The sequence below is a fragment of the Fopius arisanus genome, unplaced genomic scaffold, assembly GCF_000806365.1.
Source record: "Fopius arisanus strain USDA-PBARC FA_bdor unplaced genomic scaffold, ASM80636v1 scaffold00022, whole genome shotgun sequence".
Taxonomy (NCBI): Eukaryota; Metazoa; Arthropoda; class Insecta; order Hymenoptera; family Braconidae; genus Fopius; species Fopius arisanus.
Window position 1 is genome coordinate 1,388,783 of NW_011887761.1, and position 16,908 is coordinate 1,405,690.

General features: G+C 33.0%; 1 protein-coding gene and 1 long non-coding RNA gene across 5 annotated transcripts in view; one reads left to right on the top strand and one right to left on the bottom strand.

The window, feature by feature from the left end:
• The window catches only part of rg (rugose), a 126,531-nt gene that overhangs the window by 82,286 nt on the left and 27,337 nt on the right, over positions 1-16,908 (bottom strand). For 2 of the 4 annotated variants that reach the window (XM_011301440.1, XM_011301443.1), the window contains 9 exons: positions 15,447-15,812; positions 13,248-13,378; positions 11,619-11,729; positions 8,765-9,305; positions 8,438-8,564; positions 7,502-7,610; positions 7,243-7,418; positions 6,024-6,316; positions 5,805-5,941 (listed from right to left, as the gene is read on the bottom strand). In XM_011301440.1, coding sequence (XP_011299742.1) covers positions 5,805-5,941; positions 6,024-6,316; positions 7,243-7,418; positions 7,502-7,610; positions 8,438-8,564; positions 8,765-9,305; positions 11,619-11,729; positions 13,248-13,378; positions 15,447-15,812 — 1,991 coding nt within the window. The remainder of the gene's footprint in view (positions 1-5,804; positions 5,942-6,023; positions 6,317-7,242; positions 7,419-7,501; positions 7,611-8,437; positions 8,565-8,764; positions 9,306-11,618; positions 11,730-13,247; positions 13,379-15,446; positions 15,813-16,908) is intronic. The other 2 variants (XM_011301444.1, XM_011301441.1) reach the window with 2 other exon arrangements.
• Positions 13,042-14,404, top strand: LOC105264511 (uncharacterized). Its single transcript, XR_892001.1, has 3 exons — positions 13,042-13,209; positions 13,448-13,614; positions 13,703-14,404. It is a non-coding gene; the product is annotated as an uncharacterized lncRNA (long non-coding RNA).

Below are 16,908 nucleotides of genomic sequence, written 5' to 3' on the forward strand. Positions count from 1 at the left end.
ACAATCTATGACAACTTTATACCAAATGGTTAATTCTAAAGATCGGTAATTTTTAGTGAGTTTTTCGCTCTGTGTAGACTGCAATTTTTGCCATTTTTCCCCCGTAAAAAATATATCTCTGTATTTTAGAATCTATATCAAATTTGAGAAAGAGGAAGACATTTTTTCTTGGGTAAGGTGGTTTTGTTATGTTATGTCCGGGATTAGTAGACGGAAATAGGTTTCAACTGAAATACCTTTGAATGAATGGTAAATAAGATCATAGATTCTTCCCTGAATTGATTGATTTTTCACCTTTGTAAGTATTCCCTCTCTGATTTCTCGTATTAACTTCAATAATGCGGCATAAATTTTGATATTAATGTACACGATTTATTGGTTCGAATTGAATAGCTACGCCATTTACAGCCAGTATAAAAACTGGTAAAATTTTAATATTGTAATTTCGACAGCTACAACATATATCATTACTGATAAAAATTCAGTGGGGGATTTCTTCAGGAAATATAAATTTGTTTGGGTTAAATACGGGTGCACCAAGACTTGTTAGCTATTTAAACCCTTTAACTGACAGGTTAATTACCTGAAGCTCATGGAACTGGGCCTTGCATATAAAGAAGGTTCACTTGAGTTAAAATAAAAAATTATGAAAAGTGTTACTTCGAAGAATATTTCAATGAAATCATTTGGAATGAAATTATAATTTTTTATTTGTTATTTGTTAATCAATTAGAATTAAAATATTCCATAAAATTCTGTGACAAGTTCAGGGCACAAAATTTTGAACTTTATAATATTTTCATATTTTTCTCAATACGATTATTCTATAATTGCATTGAAATAAAAAATCCAATTCCATTGTTTAGTGGTAAAATAGGATAAGTACAGTTTTCCAAGGCCAATTTGTAGCCCATTTCCCGAGATTGAAGAAAGATAATGACATTTTCATAGATACCTTTTTGTAGCTCTCATCTTGTTCTATAAAAAATGTGTGTTTGAAACAGAGCGCAACGTTCCAGCGATTTCACGGTCGATATTTAGATCATTTCGATAAATTTTGTGATACCTCGGGTTAACGGTCAGTGGGAAAATCCGGAAGAGACTCTCAACCAAAAATCACTTGTCTTTCGCGTATCAGTCGGAATAGAGTCCAAATCAAGGGGCCATAAGAGCGCACGCAACCTTTTTAATCTTTTAGCTGCATCTTTAATTAACAAATCACGAGAAACTCAACATTCAATTATACCGTGCATCAACAAAATCAGTGTACATCATCGCATTGTTGTAAGCCAAAGATTGTTAATTAATAATATAGAAAGAAAATATATTTGTTAGTAAAATTTGAGCAGTGCTCTTTTTTATTTGAACCTGAACGACAACCCTTTCCACCCACTCCACCTGCATCCACCCTAAAGTTCCTTCAATTTCGACATATTGACTGAAACCAGGCCTTGAAAAAAATGTACCTATCCTAGTTTACCATTTTGTTACAGAATTGGGCCCAGAGACCCCAAAGAAAGTTTAATCCCATAAATAGTTATAGGAAACAAAACAAAATCTCTTGCTCCTGATTAACTCATCAATTAACTCAAAAAATTCGCTCAAAAAAAATTTTGCACTCCTACTATCAATCCCCCAAATTTTTACCTCTTATTGAGGGAAAGTTTCTCATAAGAAAAAGAACTTTACCCACTACAATTTCTAATCCTAACACCGATTTTCGCTGGTATTGGTAAAAGGCGACGATTTTTTCTGCTGCTGGCATTATAAATTTTCAAGAGAATTTCTCCCTCTGCACTCCCTCACACAATGCCAAAAGAATCCCATAAATAAAAAGCGCGTATCATTATTTGCTTTAGTTATCAATGCCCTCAACCGATAATCAATAATTCACCATCACGTAATCGTACGGAATATATTCGCTATCTTTACGTATTCGCCAGAGAGAGGTCTTGTGTAAACGATAAATCACGACAAATACGTTTGCATCGGCCACTATACAAGCAGGAGAAAATAAAAAAATTATAATAAAATTTTTTTTTAATCTCAAGAAAATAACCAAATAAAGATAATCGAGAAAGCAACTTATTATAGAGAGATAAATGAGCGATAAAATGTGAAAAAGACGAGTGGATGTAAGTGGGAATGGGACAGGGGATGGAGATGCGATCCTCGTATCTCCATTACGAAAAATACAATGATGCATTCACATGGAAATAAGTATCCTCGAATCAAGTATATCAGTATATTTATTTCAACTATATTGAGCTTTGTAATCGTTCGATTTTTGGATTTTATTATTTTGAAAATGATGTTTGTATATCTATATGTATACTGAATATTCGAAATATTTCTGTTTTTTTTTTTCAAAAAAATATTCCAGGAAGAACATTTCCAACTCATATACCTCATCATAAGAAATTTCCGAGAATTTTGAACAAATTTACCAATTCGATAGATCGTGTCAAAATATTTTGTAGATCTATATATCTTATCTGTATCTGATCTATGTAGAGCACATTGAGACGAACATTTCAAAAAAATAAATGAAATCGGGTGGATAGTGAAATGAAATATCTTCAAAAAACGATTCAGAAATAATCACCACTATCTCGAAAACTACTCGACCGATTGACCTGAAATGTAGCACAGATCAATTCCATATTAGGACCTACGAACTGACAAAAATTCAGATTTTTTGCAATTGATTTATCCGTTTATCCTTCATGTTTCACACACATGGCCCTCAAATTTCATGTTTTTACGGTTCTCAATCATTTCCAGGCAAGATTAGAAAATTGATAAATCAAAAGATTGCAATGCTTCCATTCGGACGCAAAAGGACCGAAATTCGGCTTCAAAAAACTGTTAAAAGGCCATCAATATCATGCAAAAATGGTGTATACTACAATTAAACATAAAATATTCTTAAAATAATTATATGAAGATACTTATTCCGGACATAATCCATGTACTCAAATAAGTATTGTGTATTGATACTTGAAACAACTATATTATAATAAATATTGAAAGTATAGGATATATACTTGATGCAAGTAAACTTTTTTTTTGCGTTGACTCTCCCCTGGGGCCACCATTCAGTATATCTGCCTGCGTGCGCATTACGATCGCTTAAGTCTCGACTCGACTATCGAGTGATCCATCGCCCAACTTTCTACGAAACAGCCCCGGCGCCTCATTTCATCCTACTTCCTCTCACTCTTTCTCTCTTACACACATGAATTTTTTATTTCAGAGACTAACGAGTGCCTGAAATAATCGCGAATCCAGCGATATGCCGCGGCGGAAGGGGCCGATATTGAATTGAAATTGCGAACCGGTCTGGATACGCCAGAATCGACCTATTCCTTTTTTTCAACTTCCCAATCTATTGGGTAGCCATTCTAATCATCTCATTCTAAATTGAATGTTGAATTTTCATGATTTTTCCGTGTTTTTCGGAATTGTCAATCGCTCTGCAGAAATTTTGAAGACTTGTTTGCATGTTGTCTGTTTGTGTGAATAAAATATTGCTCCATCATTACTCTGAACGCATGGGGCAATTCGTTTTTTTTTTATAAGTCATTCATCTTTTAAAACTAATTAGTTTGTGGAAACGTTGGAACTCGGGGATTGTTTATTTTTTTTTTAATTCAATTCGTTGGAACCATCCAGTGTATAAATCAATCCAATTATTTTAGTTATTTTAATTATTCAAATAATTAATTTTTTTGTAATTGGAATTTTTGTAATAGATGTATTGTAATACATTTAAACTGCACTTTTATATACTTTCGCTTTCCGAATTATGCAAACAAATTGCAAAATGAAAGATTCTGATGGAATTATTCATATTAATAGGTCCACCTATAGAATTCTACAGCCATTTTTTTCTCAAAATTTGGTAAATTTACTCGAATTATGTTTCACGCTATGTCTACTTAATTCCCTTTTCAAATGATTATTTTTTTTCTCGTCGTGTGTGTTGACAGAATTCGTTTGGAATAGAAGTTGCAACTTGACCTATTATATTTCATTACAAAAAAGTAATTAGAAATGTTTTAAGGCTTGAAGCCTTCCTGTGAGGGGTGCATCATACACTCGAGAGTTGATTTCAGTAATAGACTCATTTTTCACAAAAATCGACTTGAATCATTTGATCTTTTCACTACTGAATAGCCATGAGTCCTTTAACTATTGAAATAATTTCATAAAAGAGATAAGAATAGTGTCTTTGATGTTACTTCTTGCAAAAAATAATATTAACTTTTAATAAGTTATTGTTAAATTCCGTTGATTTAATTCAATTTAACTCGATTCTTCCGGAAATTTGTGAAGTGCTGGTTATGCAGGCAGAAGAGAACTTTGAATACTCTGGGAGGTAGAAGAGTGAAGATAACGGAGAACCGAAAGACAGGGGAAGGGACTGTGTATGCAAGGATATACGTGGACCCTGCAGGAGGCACATAATTGCCGACCCTGAAGATCAGTCCAGGCCCCCATGGGGTCCTTACCTTTGTTTGTTTTATTCCTCGGTTTTACAAACGTAAGATCTACGACCGATATATGATAATCACTCTCCCTAGATTTGAGCTTATACATGGAGTAATTCTCACTGCACGAATTGCTAATAATTCGTTTAAGGCCCGGATGAACTTTCCGGAAAAGATAATTTACTCCAAAATTGGGACTTCTAATTACTCCGTCAATTAATCATTTTTTCCGATAATTGTTAGCTAGCGGCCTCGTTGTTGACAACCGTTAGGACGCTAGCTAACAATTATTGGAAAAAATGGTTAATTGTCAAAGTAATTAGGAATCCGAATTTCGGAGTAAATGATCTTTTCTAGATAATCCACCCGAGCCTTAAAAAAATTAGTCGATTGACTTGCCCGATATATTTCATAACTTATTGGTTGTTACAATTTTTCTTGTAACTCTCTTTTCCGTGATGCTCTCATGATTCTAATTATTATAATTCAGCAACACAGAAATAAAGGGAAAGGCAACGAATATCTCGGAATGGTGTAGAGATAGTGCTATTTTTCGTAGTATCTATTTTGTAGAGTGAAATGTCGGCTATAAAAACGAATTTATAGAAATTTTCTGTTTTTTTTTTAATTCAGAAAGAGAAGACTTTCCGAAATTGGAGAATTATTACGTTTCAGTGGCCAGATTTTCGGCTTTTAAAAATTTATTGTTAGTTTGTTTATGGAAAATAATATATTTCAGAACTCTTTTTTCTTCTTGTAATCATTTTTGGATTGTAATTCTTTGGCGAATATATTCCTTATTATTTATGCATATTTTTTTATAAGGTGTATCATCATTTAAAATGCGTAGTTTGAATTTTGAGTTTGATGGTAGGAAGATAAATTTTACGAAGTAAAGAAATGAAAATTCTACTGAAATTTCGATACATTCCATGACGGAAAATTTCGAATTTCATGGAAAAATTAAACAAACGGTAAAATATTGTTTTATTTTTTCCTAAAAATTCCACGAAATTCGCGATCTTATAGCAAATTCAATGCAGTTTAACAGTAAGGATTTATCGAACACTGAAAATTCAAATAAATTGAAGAATTTGCAGTGATATCCATGAGTTTTAATGGCGCTTTATATTAGATATAAGTTACTGTCAAAGACTTGTCACCTTTTCGTTACTGAATTAAAAACTTGATATAACGTTTCAGATCTTCGCAACATCTTCATCTACTTCAATAGAAATTTGAATGAACGACGCAGGGTCGAACAATCTCAAATGCAATCTCCATAAATTAAAATAATTATTCTTCACTTACCTCACTGTCGATTTTCTTGAATTCAGGATCCTCCTCATCAACTTCGAAATAAAGTTCCGTGGACGTTATGGAGATGATTCCAGGTGCGACAATACCAGGAGCAACTAGTTTTCCCTTGGTGCTGATATTAACTGGACCTTATAATGAATTATGGAAAATAATTATTTATTCTAGTGGTAAATGCCGGAATGAATGAATTTATAATTGAATTTGACGTACCAGTCAAGTCACTATCAAGATCTCTATCGTCAGAGAGTAATTCACTATCGTCCATGAGATCAGTGGATTGTAACTGTTGCTGATGAGCACGTGATGCTGCCAAGTGTGCATGAAACTCCTCTCGTGCCTGGAGAATTGCATCCTCAGGGGCACCATGTTCCAGGGCTGCTTTTAATGTTGCCTCAGGATGACTAGATCCAAGGGGATTGTGTACAAAACGTTTACGTCGTCTTGCATCATCCTCCCAGGCGTCTAGCTTCCAGTACTCGGCTAATCTGTTAAGTTCGTCGAGACTTTGATAAAGGTGAGTATCGTGACACTTGGCATGCATCAAGCAAACGAATTCAAATAATTCAGTTGTGAAGAGATAAGCTAATGCTGTTGAAGATGATTGATATTGGAGATGAGCCAATATTACATTTATTTTATTGAATTCAATAGTGAAATTCTATTCAAAATTCGAATTGGCTACCATTCTTTAGAATCATTCATTTTACTTGGATTTCTTTCGTCCAGATATCGCGTTGCGATAAATAATTAAGAGAAATCGTTTGCAAGTCGATGGATCATCTTTCGTGAGTTGTCGACGAATTTCTTGAGTTTTTCATGTTCAGATATCAATTTTTAATGACAATAGAGATGCGAATTTTTTAATTAAAAATTAAATCCATTAAATTCTGATTTGTCAGTTTCTTTCTCTGATAAAGAAAATTGATGATTTAATGAAGAAAAAATACCATTCCGAACGAAATCAAGTTCATCAGAATATGTTGGCAGTTTTTGATCATTTTCTTATTTACTGGAGATTAATTGGTGGAATATTTTCTGGATCATGATCAATAGATCTTCAAACGAAAATTCAAATCATAAAAATTAATATTGTAATTTTCCTTCGATTCAGTTCTACTATGAAATGGTTAACGACGGTAAAGAACCTTTTCTTAGACCAGTTTTTGTAAAATATCTTTGAACAGAAGAAAGACAGTGACATTTTCATAAATACATTTTTTGTAGCTTGTATTCTTTTCCATAAAAAATGTATTTATGACAATTTTATCATCTTCCTTCAAATCACGGATATTATTAACTAAAAGATGATCTTAAAATAGATGTAGTGGTTCTAATTTATTCTGATGTCAGAGGAAAATTAATAATTTCTACATCTATCCACTACTGAATTATTTTCAAGGGGGCGAGAATAATTATAAAGAATACTCACTTGGCAGCCATTGGATCTGTGTAGCCCCATGCCCCATGCTTATTTGACAGAATGTTACGAATTTTTTCCATTAATCTACTTGCAACGACATTGTCTCGTCTTCGTGCTGCAGTTATCAAGTGATCACACATTCTCTCCTCTTCTCGACGGTCCAGAAGCGTTTGAGCGCATTGTGACTGCGAAAAAGAAACAAGATTCAGTGAAATTTAATCATATATCAAGGAAAGATTGAATTTGGAGAACGGAAAATTATAATTACCTCAAAATCTGCGTGCTTTAGTACATCATCAGCTCTCATTCTGTTCAGAATGAATTCTGCTTCATTTGCAACGCGTACGATATGGTCTTTCATCGCATGAGACAGTAATCTATTGAAGGGCACACGAAAATTAATCAATCAAAAGAAATATCAATAAATTATATCTACGATTTTTCTACAGTTTCTTTACAGTTGGGAAATTTGGAAAGTTATCTTTCGATTTTTGTCAGATTTTTTAGAGAGACGGTTTTACTACATTTTACTTTTTTTTTCAATAATTTCAATTCTATTAGTCTGATTTTTTTTACCTATTGGAATATTGGAATTCTCAGAAATTGATTTTCTCATCTCTAAAGGCATATATGTAAAAACTGCTGGACCGAAGTGGAAAAATTTAAATCTGGTAAATGTTAATCTATTTAATTCTTGATTGGTTATGATATTTCAAATGAAGTAAATTGTAATGAATTGAATTGAATGATTTGAATTAAATATTTTTGGAGTGTGTCATCGAAATCTACAAGACTTCAAAAATTCAAAGCGAAAATAAAATAGATCCAGCCAAGTACCCAACTTGACAGATACTTCAATAATACTTGCTCTGATTATAAGAGTCACCGGTAAATCAAATGAAACTAATCAAACCTGAGGTAATCCTCATAATTGGACTTTTGGCACTTCTTTAAAATTTGTAATAGCAGTCGCCTAAGAGTGAAATGAAAAGCCTTAAAAATATTCTTATAAGTAGGGACAAGCAAAAAAATTCACACTTAACAATAAAATGTGAAAAAAATAGAGAATATTCGCATCTGCCAATGGCATAAAAAATGCCCACCAGTTTACAAAAGAGCAGGTGTCAAGATCTGAAAAGTCATTTGGCAATACCTCCCACTCAGAAAAATATCTGAATCCCTCAAACGAATGAATAATATTTACCTCCCCTCATTAATGAGTTCGATAAACGCCAATCCTGCATGTTTCTGTAATGAATTCTGCCACTCCTGAGAGCACAGAAGCATAACAAGTTCCACAACAGACGTGCTGTTCTTGAAAGTCGTCAAACCTGCATGAGAAACCAAGTGAAATCATCAAGTCCACCCTCTCACTTTCTTATTCAATACATCCCAAGAAACCCATCGATCTAATCCTCCCCTCACCTCACTTCTTCCCCAGTACAAGTCAAGAATTTAAATACTTTTAAAATTCTGCAACGCATACGAATGTAAATACCGAGAAATTAGGATAAAGTCCCTAATAATTTACCTTTCCCCTCCATGAGAAGTTCCTGTCCATGTGACCCGACCAGGGTCTTTGACAAAAATGGGGCAAAGTCGACCATGATCTCACGAAGAAGTGGACAAACTGATCCCAGTGCCATTTCGAGTTTCTGAGTCAATGAAGCCTCTCTAGAGGGTGTGGGAATGGGCAAATGTTCGACGAGTCCTTTGATTGGTAAATCATCAGGTCTTGGAGATGAGGAACTGACCAACAAACGTTCTGGCACACGCACAACCGAAATCTCTGCTGATGGTTTCTCTCCTCGCTCTGGATCTCTCAAGTTTTCCTGATCCAAGACATTTCCCTCGCTGTCTTGATCGTGGACGTGTGACATATTGTGAATATTTCGTGGATCTTCACGTGCATTTGTTATGGGCATTGCGTCCCCGTCTTCGTTGAGATTAACATCCGTCCACGCTTCTTCTGATGAATTATGCTTATTTTCGTTATCTGTCGTGATGTCCGAGGGACTGGGGTCCGCTGTGATGTTTGAACGGTGCATTGCCTCTTCACTTGAGTCATTGCTCTGGAGATAAAGGGTCCAACAAATTATATTTCGAGCTTTGGTGGAGCAAGAATTCAATTTATAAGTGAGTAAGAAGGTAAGTTTGAAATGTAGTATAAATAATGCTATCATTTATTATACAGAGATATCTGGAAGGTGAAATTCTTGGAGTAAAATAACGAATCCCTTTTTTTTATCCTGTGAAATTTATCGTGTGAAAAACTAGAAATCTGCGAGTTTTCCACACTTTAAATATTCAATATATCTGATTATTTTCAGTTTCCTATTATTCAATTCATGTAATCCATTCTCGTATTTTTCATAATCATTGTAGAATTCTGAATGAAAGGGAATGCTTTGAGTCGATTGGAGGACTTAATAAATTGGACATTGATGTTCTTTATTCAACAGTTCGGATTCGTTTGTCATAAAAATATGCAATCTTTCTTAAGTTGCAGAGATTTTATTAAAAAATGTTCCAAATTATGTTCAATAAAAAACGTCAGTACGAAATTATTTTTAGATATAACAAATTCTATTATGCAGATCTGGTTTTTTTTTAATTTCTTGTGAATTTAATTTTTTCATTTATTCTTCGATCATTTCATTTGGTGTAATTTTTTATTAGTATTCACATTTTTCTCATTCAAAGGATAATGTGATACGCTATTTGATATTTTTCATTAAATAATTTGCATTTACTTTCGTATCAATAATAAACAATTTAACGAACGTGATCTTTCGGTTAAATTCTACCGTGTTTGCCTAAAATCTATTAAAATTTGGGATGAAAGTTATGTTGCCACAACCAGTGGATTGGTTGTAAAGAAATAATGAAAAAAAAAGATAAAAAATTATTAAAGGGAGCTGAATCGTGATACTGTTCGAAAGGAGTTTACGAAGTTTACAAAAAAATACAAATAAAAAATACGTAAGTTACCATTACTGTCGACTCAATGGCGTATTTTTTATTATTTTTTCATAACTTGATAGATCCTTGTCAATCAATATCTCGATTTAGCATCCTCAAATAATTTTTCCCCTTTCGTTTCATTATCATTTTATAAATAGTCGAGTGGTTCCACAACACAAATTCCATCCCAAATTTTAATATATATATGTACAATATAGTGTAAGATATAATATATTATAATATAATGTATAATATATTATTATATTATAATAATATATAGTGCAAAAAGATAGAATTTAAACAATAGATCAAGTTTGATATAAATACAATAGGTTATTTTGAATGGTAACTATTTCCTTTGCTTGTTTTTTTTTAAGTTACCGTACCGCACGCCAGCGCGCGAATATGAAACGATTTCTGCAAAAGTCTGTTACAACTTTGTAATCTCGCGCCATTTTAAACGGACCAATAAGGAATCGTGGCTTCATGATTTCGAGATTTTCGAGATAATCGATTGTGTTAAGCCTGTCCCTTTTAGAATAGGAAACTTTGTAATCTCGCGCCATTTTAAACGGACCAATAAGGAATCGTGGCTTCAAAATTTCGAGATTTTCGAGATAATCGATTGTGTCAAGCGTGTCCCTTTTAGAATAGGATTGTTTCGGAATTTTTTTTGTCAAAAAATTTCAGGACGTAGACTCGCACTTAAGGATTTTTTGGAATATTTGTGTAATATAAACGTTCAGAGTTTTTATTTTTTAATCCCAGATTGTTTCACAATACCTCGAAAATCAATAGAGTCAAAGAACCTTTTTTCGTTGTACATACAGTATTCCACAAGAAAATCGCTCTGCGATTCTCTTCTAAATATACTGAACTCAATATCTTCCTTGCTACAGAGTTTGAATTGCATTACCTTGTCCTAATAGAAATATTTACTTCATATTATTAAAAGAATAGCCCCTTCATGTTCGAAATATCACTCTATACTACAACTATAAAATTCTAATCACTGTTCATCTCTATTTAAGATTTTTATATCCTATTGAAGAAATATATATATTTATAATAAATTCAATGAGACTTGTTCCAATTCTTCAACTCAACCAAAACTCGACAACAGACCAATTTAGTTGAACATGCAAATACCGATACACTACTATTATATAATAGGCAGTCTTCCTATGATAATAGAAATAAACGAAAAGGTAAGCCTTCCGAATTCCAAAAGCGGTCACAGCGAAATAAAAAAAAAATGATGAAATATGATATGAATCACGGTGTGTTGGATTGAACAAAAAGTAACAACATATCAATTTAATGACGAACATAATTAACGGAGTTTGTTAGATATTCAGAATTATTATTTGGTCTTTTCTGTTTTGGAGGTTTTCTTTTTGTTATTTTTTTTGTCATTTTACCTGGGTGTTTCTTGTGACTTGCTCGGGTCTCGTCGAAGTGCCGATAGTCGGCTCCGACGAGGCGTAATCCTCGAGGATTGTCCGCGTCCGAGGTACACCACTGTTACCTCCCTTCAGAACCAGTAGTTAGTACGCATAGCATTGCAAGCAGAGAGGGTTAACGTTGAGAGTACCGGAAAATAGAAATTATCATGCTTCGTATGACAAGTAAAGATTCAATGTCAAATTGGCTAGAAAGAGAGAGACGGTTTAAGTGACGGTTTTTTTTGCACTGCATTGCTCTCACAAAACGAAAATTCAATTGACAATTTCATCATTATATTATTTTTAAGGCCTTTAAATAACAACAATCTCATTTTTTTTTCAGAGACTGAGAGACAGTGTCTTCTCTAATTACATGACTTTATATTCAAACCTAAACTCAGAAAAACCATTTCTTTTGTCAAATATATTTACTTTCCACCAGTAAATATATATAAATAGTTCCAAAAGGCATGGATAAGTATCACTATGACAAATGAGATTTATTGTGTAGATCGGTGAATTACAAGGGAATAATCAGTGAAAATTTATGCAAATTTTCAATGTATTGATGGAGTATCCATATTATGGAGTTTCAAGAATATTGCATTAGATGGAAATTCGTTCAAATATGTAACAGGATTTTAGTAAATATCTATAATCTTGTGCTAACATAAAAAGGTTCTGTTGATTTGACACATAATTAATTAATTACTTTCCACCCTGCAATATATAATGTACCGACGCGATGTAATAGTAAATTTATTTAAAGTCAATATGTTAAATAATTTTATCCAAAATCAGCTCATTCATTGGAGATACGTTTCTCTCCCTTTATAAATCGGCCATTGCGTTTCTGTTACTTTTTCTGTTGTTTCAATTTTTAAACTGTCAATAATAACTGAAATTGTTCTTGACAAGTGCAAAATCAATACCGTCACCTCGAAATCAAAATAAAAAGATAAATAATAAGGAGACTATTGAGAATAAATATGAAGAAGGATAAGTAATTTTGTTTTCAATCTCTTCATCGACTCTACGTGCTGTAGGAGTGTAACTATGTATGGAGGATAACATTATCTCATTATTGTAATTGACTATCCCAGAAAATGCAAAACATCGATTAATCGATAAGCAGATACACATGCTAAACATCGCAGACGCAGCTATTTAATTAAAATATCAATGTGTCATATATGATGATCGTTCTTTTTCGATAATTAGACTCACGATAGACCGTGCTGGATTTTCAACACGTGCAATCCATGCCAGATATATGTGCTAGAATCAATCTACGAGAATCATTATCTCTTTTTCTTTCATTCTGATGATATGATAATTGGAGATAAAGCATAGCTTGTGCTCTTCATTAAATTCAATTGTCCTGAGTTTAATCATTTAAACGTGACGTGAATTAAATTGCTCCATCCACTCGCATATCTAAAGCGAAATTGGTGAGACTCTTATAATTAGTGATCTAGGAAGTGAAGAATTGGGAAGGTGTAGAATTCTTCTGGCATTTAAAAAATTTCATTTTTCATCTCACAAGTGATTGTGGATGGAATGTCAGGTACGTATTTTTATTTTTTTAGTTGAAACTGATTTTACCTTTGTGGAGGGTGGACCTGATGATGTGACATCGTGATCAGCGAGAATCGATGAATTATTTTCGTCCACTATGATAACTTCGTATTCTCCATCATCCTGGGATCCAGATTGGCTCATGATCCCTCCACTCCCTAGAATCACAATCCCGGCGTATTAAAATTAGGAAATAATCTTTTTCATTATCTTTTTAACGTTTCTAGGCAGAAGCTGATGTATCATTATGCGCAGTTCGGCATGCAGAGACTGTACAAAAAAATAATAATTTCTGTTCGTGCTGCAAAATAAAATCATCTCACATGGTAAAATCAATAAATTCAAGACAACAAATCAAATAATTGGTGGAAAATAGTGGTTCTGTTGACGAAACGTGAGTTTTCAAACAGCTGCATCCTGTTGATTATCAGTTTGGAATAGAATTATGAATGAGAAATAAGAGATACCTAAACATAATTTAGGGGGCTGAACTGGGGGCTAAATTTTGTGGATAAGGCACAACAACGGATAAAACGACATCGATGGGGAACATCTAGGGAATCAGATTTCAGGCACCAACATGAACAACAACTTGAATATCATCGCAGAATAATGAAAGGATAATTCAGTTCTTAAATGACAAAATAAGTGGCTAAGGAACAAAATGTCAAGATTTTCTGTTCCAGAGGGAAGAGATTCTTCAAACAAAATTCCGTAGACCAATTTAGAAAATCTCATTCCACACAATCCAATTCTTCAAATGTCTTTATTAATTATCCTCGGAAATAAATTTTCAGTAGCTAATTATATAAACTTCAAATGAGGTCTCAATCATTTTCATTTATCATGTAACATTTTTCGAGATGAAAATGAACATGAGAAAAACCAATTCAGAGAAAAATTGATAGTACTCTATTTTCGAATGCCAATTACAGAGGTATGATTTTAAGAAATAAAAATGAACTAATTGCTCCTGGTAAAACTTTAAAAGAAAGCCTCTGACATTTTGTTCTACCATTACTCATTAACGAGATCGTTACATACGAAAAAAGCTTGATAGAAAACTCCCATGGATTTTCCAGATAATTATATCGAATTTCTACTACACTTTATTGAGTTTTCGTAAATTCTGTAAAAAATTTTGCGATTTCTCTGTTTTTCGGAGGGAATGTTCACTTTAAAACATTTTTTCAGTATTTCAAAATAAAAATATCCTTATTTTAGTGGCGGTTGCTCTAAATTTCACAAGATAAAAATATCACACCGCAATGTCTCGTCGCAAAAATAGCTTTAATAATATCACATTAGAATATTTATCTTCTTTACTAAAATAAGTAATAATTAGCTTTGAAAGTCCTCAGACGAAATAATCAAATTTTTATTTTGTTTACTATTATAACATGAAGTCTTTTATTTCTAACTGCGATGTTATTCATCTTTAGTAATATTTACAGCATTAACTATTTTTATACGAATAAGAAAAGAGCTGAGAATTTCTGTTCAAGACAGAGAAATAGCGAAATGTTCCAATGGAAATGACAGAATCATCCACGAGATCAATTTTTCAATCAAGTTTTTTCGTACATGAAAATAAAACGATCGTTGCAATACCCAATTGATCAAGCCACTTCTTGTCTGAGAAAAAAAAATATTTTCCCTATGTTCGTTTCCTCTAGAGAAATATTTAATTATTTATTGCCGTATTTCTCCAGTCAGGTCTCCTCCAATGAATCTCCAATACTTTTCAAATATGACAATTACATCGCACTCGAAAATGATCTTAACAAATGAGAATTCAATTGTATCTGATGTTGAATGTTCGCAATGAGCATAAAAATTTATACACTGATTGAAAAATCCTATTTTCTTGAATATTCAGGATAGATGTAAAATTTAATAATTGTTCCTGATTGAAATTAAATTCAAACTCATATAATTCGAAATTCACATGAATTTGTAACTGAAATATCTCAGCTGGAGAAATACGACATTCGAAACGTAAATATTTATCTCAAGTAAATGAATATTCTGAAAAAATAAATAATTTTCTCAGTGTTGACTGAATTAAATCGAAGAAGCTGCGAGAAAGGAGAATTTTCACAACTCGGTACAACGCAGGGAAGGGGTGCTCTGTAAATATACCAACAATATTCATTCCGTAATGAAAAAAAAAACATTCTCTCTTTGAAATTGTTTGTGTTTTGTTCGAGCAGTTGGAAAAATTACCTTGCATACCGACACCGGAGTTTCTATGATAGATATTTCGGGGCTGATCATTATGCTTTTGAAGCGAGTGATGGTGATTGTTGTTATTGTGATGATGATAATAATGGTGTCGATGATAGTTGTAATTATTTGGGTGATGATTATAATGATTACTATGATGATTTGGGACATAATAGCCGGATTGGGTCTGGCGATTTGTGTGCCTGGCAGCCGGTAGCGGGTGCTGGTGGTGGTGCTGACTGATGTGGTGGTTCGCATTGACATTGGCATTGGCTGCGGGGTGTGAACCCGGAAGGAACTGAGGATACACGTGGTGTGACCACTGTGGAAATAGTGGACGACCTCCTCCACCACCATTCCCATCTGCTGAGCAATTACATTTATGCATAACCATTATCACAATTTACCCTCTATTCTATTTCAATCCCAATCCTCCATCCAATTAAAATATTTCTGCCAAGACTTCAACTTCTTCAACAATCGAATTTTCACATTTTTACCAAGTTCATTCAATCATTCGCTTCATTCCCCCCCAGCGAATTTTAACCCTTTGCGCTTACAGTGTTACACCTCATAATTCTTTTATGAACTTCTTCATCTATCCTCAATTTATGCTTTCAGGGATTGATTTGTTTCTTCAATATAGAATTTATTCTTTGAGTTTTCTTCTTATCGATATCGTCTTTTCGGATTATTTATTTTTATGCAGGAGAACAGTTTCTATTTGGGTTTTATTTGATCTATCGATTTGGCCATTAGATTAAACTTTTATTTGAGATGTTGTTGTTGTCTCTTTTTGAGTTGTCAGAGCAATTCAAAAACTATCTAAAAACGAAATTAACAAAATTATACTTAAAACAAGAAATTGGTATCAATTTTAATGTTTCTACCATAATTTAAAAAATCCCGTCATTTTATTCTTCATTTCACTCCATGATTAATCAAACTTGAAGGTCAGTTCTTTTTATATAAATAATGTAATTTGTAATAATGTAATAATATATTTTTTCAATACAGTTCAAACAATTCAAACAATTCTTTCATTTTACTCTCAATTTTACTCTTGAACTAATTAGAATAATCTTGAATTTTTTCCACGGAACTCCGAGTGACAGCAATGGGTTTAGGATTTCTCCTTTATTTATGCATAAAATTACGATATTCACTCGTAATTTCTTACCATTGCAATGAAACAATAAAGTACACTTCAACTGCACGCTATTCAATTGAAACCGTAAGATATTCTGAAAGGATATGACTGTTCTTGACACAAATAAAACCTTAGCAAGAATAAAAGAAAAGTATTTTACGCTTCGAGGGGGTTAATTTTGTTTTTACTACATATTATTACCCCCGAGTAGCGTACGTTATTTAATACTTCAGACTGCAGGAAATGACAAATGACACGCAAGAAACGCGCTGAAATGTAAAATAATATAATTTCTTACTCCGGATTATCGGT